This window comes from Camelina sativa, chromosome 16 (assembly GCF_000633955.1).
Source record: "Camelina sativa cultivar DH55 chromosome 16, Cs, whole genome shotgun sequence".
Lineage (NCBI taxonomy): Eukaryota > Viridiplantae > Streptophyta > Magnoliopsida > Brassicales > Brassicaceae > Camelina > Camelina sativa.
This window is the reverse complement of record NC_025700.1, coordinates 17,387,299-17,397,873: the sequence shown is the minus strand read 5'-3', so window position 1 is coordinate 17,397,873 and position 10,575 is coordinate 17,387,299. Positions and strand designations below refer to the sequence as shown.

Below are 10,575 nucleotides of genomic sequence, written 5' to 3'. Positions count from 1 at the left end.
GAGAGAGAGTTGGTCAAGTGCGCGTAGTCGCACGGTAGTTATTTTGCGACCCTCACTTTTTCTCCACCACCTCCAACTATTGTCTGTTTTTTTAATTTTTAATTTTATTAACTCCAAAAATATATTAAAACTCCAAGAATATTTATAGAATCATCAGTAACATAATGTTACTGCACGCATCAATTATTAATTTACCCAAATTTATTATTTCAGAATTGTGTCTACGTCTGAGTCAGACGGTCTGACGCGTGTGATATCCCATTATTGAATTAGAAGAAATAGCAACAAACCATAACAGCGAGAAGTATATGTGTAGTAGTGGTGCTGTGGTGGTGGTTCAGTGGTTCTTGCTCTGTCTTGACTTTTCACTTTCCAGTTGAAATTTCCAACAAACTCTAACTCTACTTTGTGTTTTCAGGACGTAAACTAAAAACACACAAAACAGTAATCAGTAAAAAATAAAAAAGATAGAAAAAAGTTGGACGCAAATGTATGCATCTTTGGGATTCTTCTATTCTATTGTAGAATTTGAATTACAACTAGAAAAAAAACCCACAAAGAGATGTGGTTTCAAATCTAATTAGATAATAGCTTAAGTCGTCGACCTATCTTCTTTTAAAACAAACCAATCATCCATCTCTCCATCATCATCACTAATGTTACCAAGGAGTTCCTTTCTTCTCCGATCATAACATCTTGATTCTGTTTCCTTCTTCGTATCTTGTTTCGCTTCTGTCCCATTGCTTCTAACCTTCTGTGTCATCATCTCCAACTTCCATTGCTCTCTCTTTTCTGCACTCCTTGAAACATTACTTTTCCCTCCTTCCACTGGAAATCCCATGAAGCCATCCTCTACTTCTTCTTCTTCTTCTCCATCGCAGTGTTCTCCACTCTCTTCCTCTACAAAACTCCACGTCTTTGAAACTCCGCTGTGAGTGTGACGATCGGCAACTGTCTTTGAATCCGGAGTGACATTTGAAGCCTTTTGTCTCTTGTGATCACACTTCAAACATATCGAGTTCCTTCTAAAATTTATGTAATTGCACCTGATGATGTATAGAAACAATATCAATTTCTAACAAATGTTTTTAAAAGTTATTAGATTTTAACAAACCCTTTAGCTTTTAAGGTTTAGGAAGGATGACTCACGACTCGCATTCCCACTCTCCTGGATTGATTTGACGCATTGTAGGCTTCTCTTTGCACCTTAAGCATCTTGTGTTTTTCGAAAAGTTCAGGAAGTTGCATCTGTGGAAGTAAAACATACAAAACTAAAAAATCTTAAACGGGTTTTCATGGTTGTTAATCAGATTAGACACTAAATTGAAAAAAAAACTGTGAAAGATGTCCTCACGTTTGGCATATCCAGTCTCCTTTCTTCAGTGGGAGATGATCTTTCTGTTCTTCCTTCAACTGTTTCAGCCTTTCCTCAGAAAAAACATCACATCGCAAGCATCTTATGTTTTTCGCAAAATTTAAAAACTTGCACCTACCAGATAAGAATGGTTCACAACAAAAGACAGTTTAACGATTAGTATAAGTCAAATCAAAATCGATAAATGCAGCAAAATTACTTACTCTGTACAATGCCAATCCCCTGGCCTTTTTTGTGGGTCTCTCTCATCACTATCCTGTGAATTTGGCTGGAGCTCATCTCGACCTGTCTCAATCTCAGCAGATTCAACATCTTTTAAGCTATACGCTACACTTTCCCTCAGCAACTTCCTCACAGAATCTTCAACAAGTTTGGTTTGACAGGCACGGTTCTCCACAACAGGAGAAATGGAATCAAGCCCGTGAGTTAGCAGTATACGCATGACATCAATAGTTCGAGCACCTTCATCTTCTCGTGCTTGTGCATACGCCCTTTCACATTTCCCTCTCAAGTTGCAAGAGCCACACACCTACTAAGTAAATATTTAAGCTCAGTTAAGTAAGTTTCCAGTGAAACCTCAAAAGTGACTATAAGCTCTTACTGACTATAAAGAAGGAAAGCAACATAAAGTGAGACTGAGAAGAATAAGCAAATCATACATTTCCTTCATCAATGCCCACATAAGCTCTTAAACGCTTTCCTGAGTTCACAACCTTCCTGTCAATGCTAGGACATCCACACCCAACAATCACTTTGATATCTTTCCTCGACAAGTCTCTGTAAAGGTACAAACTTTTTATGAATTCTCACCAATTTCAACCTATAGAGAGAGTATTTTACCAACAGCAATACGTCGAACACCTGGTGTGCAAATTTTATTGAAATTAAAATCGCATTTACCTCACGAGAGTAAAACGATGGCGGGCAAAATTGAGACAAGCGGTACGAATATGATTCGATTCCTTAGAAATCATCAAGCTTTCTCCAAAGTAACCTTTTTTCACAAGCATACCCATCAAATCTAGCCACTCGGGCCATGGGTGGTGAGAGCATGGATCAACCAAACCTTGTCTAGCGATCTCTGTGCTTTGGGTATAAGCCAGATTGTGGAATGGTCTTGAGTATCCAATGATGATACGATGGAAGCATCTATGATCGAACTTGAAAGATCTCATCTTTTAAGAAAAAGAAAAAAAAAAACTCAAAATTTACATATTCCTTGCACTCACCATTTGCTTAAGCTATAGTTAGGCCTGTTCGTTTTTGTCAAAAAAAAAAAAAAAAANATAATACAGAATCATTCACACATGGATCATCCGAATTAGTTTTAAAATTTTAGGCAAAAATTTGAAATTGATTTGGATGATTATAGTTGAACCATTTGGATGAAGATGGTTCATCCAAAAATAACAGTAGAATTATTGATTGACCATCCAAATGAACTATTTTTTTGTCTTGTTTGTTGGGTTATTTGTTATTGAAATGAATTATTTAGATGTATCATTTAAATAGATTATTTAGATAGAAATGCTAAATGATGAAACGAACAGAACTTTAATCGTGGAGAAAACAACAAAAAATGCCACTAATTAAGTGTCTTTTGTCATGGCAGATCTCAACCTCGGTCTCACGCTTTTCTTAGGAAGAATGATAAAAGAGTTTCTATGTTTTAATTGTCGTATCATTCTTCACTAGAGAAGCTTAAGACGGGGATAAGTGTTCTGTCACGACAAATACACATTGAGGTTTATTGTTTTCTCCCAAATTATATAACTATAGTTTATGCAAAATGATAAGTGTAAAGAAAATGTAAATTAATACTTGAGGTTTTTTGAATAAGCTTAGAAGAAGTGAGACTCTTTGTATTGTATTTATATGCACTTTTTGTATAAGAAAAATTTATTACTCTCTTCTTTTCAGTAACTGTTGTTTAAGATTTTTTTTTCATATATATTACATATTTACATGTTTTCTCATTGGTCACTGTATTAAACCAATAAGCAATAGGGATACAATTAAAAGAAACGTAAATTAAAAATGAAAGACGACATTTAAAATGAAACAAAAATTAAGTATCATATATCAAAACGGAAACGTAACAACGTTTTTGGAAGTGAAAAAAACTTACTCCTATGGGCAAAACGTAACGGCAATTACATTCTTTTGCCTTCCTATTTAGTTTGTTTTTTTACAGTCAATGACCTTATTAAAGTTCTATTGGAAAAACGCAAGTCAATAGCATCGTTTTCCTTATTTATTTTTATTTTATGTTTAAAAAACTTATCAAATTGAGAAAACGTAACAATAACATCGTGTTGTCTTCTTATTTACTAGAAGTAGTAGTAGTTTTTGGAAAGTCAAAAACTTTATTCAAGTCAATAAGATTGTTTTGAGTACTTTTGACTTCTTATTTTAGTTTTTTTCCTGAAGTTAAAAAACTTATTCAAGTTTCTATTACAAAAAATGTTATATAACCTCGTTTTTTCTTCCCGGTTTATCTAAACCTGAAATCCATCTTGATTTTTTGAATTCAAAATTATGATATAGGCGACTTTAATTCAACTATTCGAATTTAGACTATGCTAAGTTTTTTACCCTTTGCAACCTCCTTAGTTATAAATAAACACAAATTTGATTTAAAAATTAACTAACCTTATTACACAAAAAAAAATGGAACTGTTTAACGGTTCCTTAAAGATTAACCTTTTTTTTCTGATAACAAAGGATACAAGATTGGCTCAAACAAGCAAATACGAATGAACATTGTTAATATAGGTAACTAAAAGCGGAACTGTGCGAACGCGACGCACAAGATTATCCGCTTTACTATTCTGTGAGTGCGGAACGTAGACTAATGAGAAGAAGGCAAACTCCTCCTTATCCGTCTGGATGTCCTCCAAATACGGTGTAAAAGCTGGCCACTCGGAGGGCGAAGACACCATCTTCAATAAGTCGGAACAGTCAGTGAGAAAAACAACAAATTGGTTATCCGCCCCAATCATACATCGTATGGCCCAGACAAGAGCCTCAATCTCAGTATGAAGAGGGGTCAGACTACGACGAAGATTGGTAGCTCCCATAGTGGGGACGTCACCATAGGGCGACGTGCAGAACACCCTCTTCCTGCATAACAGTTTGTTGCTTTCCAGGAACCATCTACAAAACAAAAGTAACTCGCCAAAGAACTAGGAACCCCGAGACCCCTGCTTCCCCGGGGAACAAACTCAATAGGAATAGTCGATGGGACCACTATGTCCTCTGTTTGAGCCAAAGCCCATGCTTTTGCCTCATCCTCCGCTAGCCACAAGATCGCTAGGGGATTGGAATCTAGATTACTGAAGAGTTTATCATTACGCGCTTTCCATATATACCATAGGATCTAGGGAAAAAATTCTTGTGTCGGAACATTTGTAAATCGCCAAAATAGAAAATCCATGTTTGTGAAAATTGAAGCCGATGGAAAAACACCCAAGGCTGTCGAGAACTGCGATATAGCCCAAACCTGTCTAGCAGGTGGACATTCAAAGAGGGTATGATTAATTGTCTCCTTCGGAAAGCACAAAGACCACACGTGGTATCACAACTCATCCCACGTTTCCGTAGATTAGTTGTAACTGCCACACAACCCGAAAGAACTTGTCACATGAAATGACGAAGTTTCGGTGGGCACCTAATATCCGGACCAAAAACGTTCGACCCAGAGGAAGCCGTCCGTTGAGGACGGAGAAAGCGATATCCTGATTTAACCAAATATTTACCACACTTGGTAAAATGTCATCCCGGCAAATCCGGCTTATCCGGTTGCCGCAAAGGTAAGGCATAAATTATAGCAACATTTTCCGGTACAAACATAGCCGTAAGCTGAGCTATATCCCAGGAATTAGAACTCCTGTCAATGAAATTTGCAACTCGAAGCAGAGGATCAGGAGGCGATCCTGTGCTCAATGCTGGTCTCGGGGATTGAGCAGGGATCCAAGGGTCAGTCCATACAGAGATGGAAACCCCAGATCCTACTCGTGTAATAAGTCCTTTGTTCACCAGAGAGCGAGCATAAACTATACTCCGCCACCCATAGGACGGCGAGTAAGATTTAATTGGATCCAAGGGATCAGAATGCCGATAATATCGTCCTTTAAAAACGCGTGCAAAAAGCGATTCTGGTACTGTAATCAAACGCCAGAGTTGCTTTGCCAGCAGAGCAGTATTATAATCATCCAAACATTGGAAGCCTAAACCCCCGACTTCCTTGCCACTACATAGTTTATCCCATGACACCCAATGGAGCCCTCGTGATTGTCCCGATTAACCTCCACCAACAATTAGAAATCGCACTAGTTAACTTCCGCGTAACCGTCTTAGGTAAACGGAAGCAGGACATCACGAAAGTAGGGACAGCCGTAGCAATAGACTTAATCATTATCTCCTTTGCCCCTTTTGACAAAAGCCTAGCCGGCCACCCACTTGCTCGGGCTTGCAATTTGTCTTGGACAAATGAGAAAAAATTTGTGTTTGCCCCACCCAGGCTTTCTGGGATACCTAAATAAGAACCCATGCCATCCAAATTTGTGATCCCCATAACCCCTTTTAATTCTTCCCTAATCCCAAAATCCACTGTGTGGCCAAACTGGACCGAAGACTTCTGGAAATTGATCTGTTGGCCCGAAACCCGTTCATACCTTTTGAGGATCCCTAAAACCACTTCACATTGCTCCTTTGTGGCCCGACAGAAAGAGAGACTATCATCCGCAAATAAGAGGTGTGAGATAGCAGGACTAGCGGTCGAAACCTTGATACCCGCAAGGAGTTTCAATTGTTCTCCTTTCTGAAAGTGTGCAATAAGTACCTCCGTACAAAGAATAAAGAGATAAGGGGACAAAGGGTCTCCTTGGCGCAGACCCCTAGAGGGAGTAATAGACCCATAGGCTTGCCCATTAAGTAAAACCTTGTATTGAACCGACTTGACACAGCACATAATCCATGTTATCCACATTCCACAAAAACCAAACTGCCTGAGTAAATGCTCGACGAAAGACCATTCGACCCGGTCGTAGGCCTTACTCATATCCGTTTTAATAGCCATGAACTTTTCCTTACATGAGGGGTTTGTTCGTAGACCGTGAAACATTTTTTGAGCAATCAATATATTATCTGAAATTAGGAGACCCTCTACAAATGTCGATTGTGTTTCTGAGACGAGAGATGGTAAAACAGTGCGAAGTCGCTGGCGCAGAACCTTTGATATAATTTTATAACCAACGTTGCATAGACTAATAGGCTGTAACTCCGTCATCCGTGTTGGCTTGTCCACCCTTGGGATAAGACATATATTTGTCACATTAAGCCTCTTATCAAAATCCCCATTCCTCAGGAAAGAATTGACTGAAAATATGAGATCTGCTTTAACCGTAGCCCCTACCTTTTGGTAGAAAAGGAAAGTCATCCCATCTGGGCCTGGAGCCTTGTCCGGATGCATCATGAAAAGTGCATGTTTAACCTCAAGTTCTGTAACCTCTCGAGTTAAAAATTTATTTTTCTCCATCGAAATAGAGGGTTGAACCTCATCTAACATTTTCGCAAATTTTGTAGGTTCCGAGGATGTAAAAAGATCCTGAAAATAGGAGACCGCAATATGTTGGATATCCCTCTCTTCCGTCATCCAAGTACCGTGTTGATCATGGAGACCAACAATCCGGTTCCGAACACGTCTTTGCTTTGTTTGAGCATGAAAATAACCGGTGTTTTGGTCACCAAAGCGCATCCACCGACTTCTGCTTTTCTGGTACCAATACACCTCCTCATCCCTATAGGCCTCCCTTAGACGCCAAGTAAGCTCTGCCAGTTCATCAACCGAGGCTTCATTATCTTCCTGAGCTATCGCTAATTTGGCCTTGATATCCTCAAATTGTCTCCCGCCCAAAAGGTAATTGCTCTTTCCTCCACCGAGATATAGCACGGCGACATTTGGTAATTTTGTCTACCAGAGAGGAAGAAGTTCCGGCCCCCGTCGAGTCCTCCCATCCTTCAGCAATCGCATCAAAGAAACCCTCCTTATCCAACCACCATCTATCAAATCGAAAACCACCCCAAACTCGTCGACTTTTATCCTCAATAACTACTAACAAGGGTTTGTGATCCGATGCAAGCATCAGTAAATAATCCGTAAAGGAATCTTTAAACAAATCATGCCACTCCTCATTCGCCAAGGCCCGATCTAAGCGACACTGTATCGGCTTCTTATTCCGCCACCCTCTATAGGAGAGACTATCTCCAAGAGCAGGAAACTCACGTATGCCACAATGTCGGATCATTGTATTAAAAGGTACTAAAGAAGAGGCATGGCGCAAAGTACCACCTCGTTTCTCATGATTGCCTTTTAACTCATTAAAGTCTCCAATTAAAAAGCATGGAGCATCTCTATTCAAACTGATTCTTGTTAATCGTTCCCAAACTATTTCTCGGTTCTTTGGAACCGGATCACCATAAATAAAAGAGAGATAAATTGATTTGCCTTTGTAAGTAACTTCCACATCAATAATTCGATTGGACTCAAATAAAATGGAAATATTATTATTATTATAAAAAAGTGCAAGACCACCACTATAACCAAAAGGTTCAACCGTTTTTAAATGTGAATAACCAAAATGACCAACAAAAGGTTCTAAAACAGAAAAAGATTGTCTAATTTCAGAGAGAAATAGAAAATCAGGCCGATGTTTCCCCCACAAATCCTTAAGATAACCAATATGTGCTTTATTCCCCAACCCTTGACAATTCTAGCTCAAAATCTTCATTTTTCTGATATTGGTTTAGGCGGCTTTGGTTCCTCGGGACAATACCCTCCTCAGCTACATCAGTAGTCTTTGGTGCAGGGCGTTTTCTTGGAGTTGTGCGCAAATACACACTCAGCTTCTTGGAAGCTGCTCCTCTAAAAGCCAAAGGCGGCTTAGCCATACGAATCTTGTCCAGCGGTGGTTCCGAAACTGCCATAGCATCAGCGGTGACCGAAATATCCATAGGATCTCCCCCTGTATCAGCTTCACCCGTATCAGCTTCATCTGCTCCTACAGCCGTAGAGGTCGAACAAGCATCTAAAGAAGGATCAGCCAATGAGTCTTCCAAATTTATGTCATGCGTGAGATTGGGATCAGCTACCTCTAAAATGAAAGTTGTATCCCTAACCTGAGCCATCAGCGGGTCCTCAATTACCCCAGAAGTTGTCCCGGTTATAGCTTGAACCTCCTGAGCCGTCGAAGTAATTCCCTGTCCAGCCTCAGACTGAACCGTGAGACCACTCTCAAGCTTTCCTTCGGAAAGCTCCACCAGTTTAGAACCCAAATTAGCAGAACCTGAGGCTGTCAAGTTAACCTCCGTACCAGGACCTTCAGCATCTCCCTGTTTAACATTTGGTACCATTTCAGATTCTTGGAAAGGAGGTCGACGGACTCTCTTGAGCGGAGGGACTCCACCAGTAGGGGTAGGCCTGACTCCCTGATCCTCAGCTCCCATTATTTGACCTTGTTCCATGTCATCACCCTGAACCTCCGTTGAAGAAGAAACAATAGGGGCAACAGTCCAGATCATATGACGATACTCATTGAACTGCGCATAGTTGTTGTACCACCGGGGTTTAGCAGGGGGTTCACCTGACTCACCATCAGACTGGATTTTGACACCCGAAGCTTGTTTCCCCTTAACAACCTCTGGTTCTTCTTATTATTTGATGTTCCTTTGTTGTGCACTTCCTTCCCCTTCCCTTTGGTTCTATCAACCCCTTTGTTGTCCATTTCCTTCCCTTTGCCTTTTGATTTGTCACTTGTGACAGCCCCTTTATAGCTTTGAAAGGATCTAGATGCATCCTCCTCCATGGGGATAGGATGACCCGAAAACTGACCAGAGGTAATCCTTGAAGAATGCCATAATGGGCAGTGATCAACATCGTGGAAAAGACTATGACACTTCTTATAGAAACCGTGAAGTCTCTCAAAACGCAGAGTAACAATAGTTTCCTGGCCATTGTAAAACTCTATCACTGTTTCAAAGCAAAGAGGCAGGAACCCATTCACCGTCACACGTACCCTTCCTCCATCAATGTCAACCGCTATGACCCTTCCCAACTCTGCACCAATGCTTCGGAAAGTTGGTTCAGCCCAAAATTGGAAGGGAACTCCTAACACACGAACCCAAAAAGTCAGGTCAGAAGGATAAGCATGATCGACTGTTGGCGTCCATCGCACCATCGACACCAACCAGCGATCAAAATGGAAATGTTCCATTTGAAGAACTTCCGTGATATCCTCCTCATTGTCGAAGTCGAACTGAAACTTCCCAAGGTCTAGATCAACTCCCCCACTCTACCCTCTAAATGCCAGATTCGGGGGAGCATGGACAATAGATATTTCATGTCCTGCATCCGGAGATTCATACACCGGCCCACCGCCGTCTTGGAGTAACCATCGATCAGAGCATGGTTGTCAAAATATGGCATCTTGATCCTCCGCCTAGGAACTAGAATCTCCTCACCCTTGCCAGACACACTCTTCCCCAAAAGATCAGCTCGAGACATGATCAAAGTCGCAAAACTCAAACCAACCCACTAGAAGTAATGAAAGAAACAAGAATTTTTTTTTTGAAAGTTGTAAGAGCAAGAAACTTAGATGAGAACTGTGATGAGAGAATATCTCTACAGCTCGATACCTTTTAAACTCACTAGCCTTCCAAAATAGTCGACCAAATAATTGCATTGATCTGGTAAAAATATAGCAATTGATGTCCTCTTGATTCGCATACACCATCAGATTATGGAACCTTATCCCCATCGCACCAGAAAAAGGAAATTGAATCATTACCAAACACATCCAAAGGGCGATCTATCGTGATCTGATACAGAAAACCAGATCCGACAATAACTCCAAAATCCCAGAATAGGAAACCCAGATTTTGTTCGCTTCCATACAAGAAACAGAAGGTTCTGGTTTAACTCGAGTAAAAGAGCTCGACAATAAAACCACATCTCCAGAGAGCGAAATCTCAATCCTAGACTGTCTCAATCGAGAATCACTCCATCTTGATTTGCTCAGAGGACAGATCTCATCTTCTTTCCAAATCCTATTACCCCAATCGCCAATCAGATCAGATTGAGCAACCCAATCAACCCGCGTAAGAAAACAGATTCCAAACCTCATAATTGTAGCAATTATCCA

At 40.3% G+C, this 10,575-nt stretch overlaps 1 protein-coding gene across 1 annotated transcript; it reads right to left on the bottom strand.

The window, feature by feature from the left end:
* Positions 465-2,833, bottom strand: LOC104750904 (zinc finger protein VAR3, chloroplastic-like). Its single transcript, XM_010472763.2, has 6 exons — positions 2,276-2,833; positions 2,035-2,152; positions 1,579-1,904; positions 1,355-1,489; positions 1,150-1,248; positions 465-1,046 (listed from the first exon to the last, which is right to left on the bottom strand). The coding sequence occupies exons 1-6, from the start codon at positions 2,548-2,550 to the stop codon at positions 593-595; spliced, it is 1,407 nt and encodes a 468-aa protein (XP_010471065.1). The 5' UTR covers positions 2,551-2,833; the 3' UTR covers positions 465-592.

What these genes read in the sequence shown, in the direction of transcription:
- LOC104750904 (XM_010472763.2), bottom strand. Translation starts at nt 2,550, where the DNA reads ATGAGATCTTTCAAGTTCGATCATAGATGCTTCCATCGTATCATCATT. An exon ending in TGGGCATTGATGAAGGAAAT is followed by an intron (nt 1,905 to 2,034) that starts GTATGATTTGCT and finishes TTTACTTAGTAG; the next exon opens with GTGTGTGGCTCTTGCAACTT. An exon ending in GGAGAGTGGGAATGCGAGTC is followed by an intron (nt 1,047 to 1,149) that starts GTGAGTCATCCT and finishes ATACATCATCAG; the next exon opens with GTGCAATTACATAAATTTTA.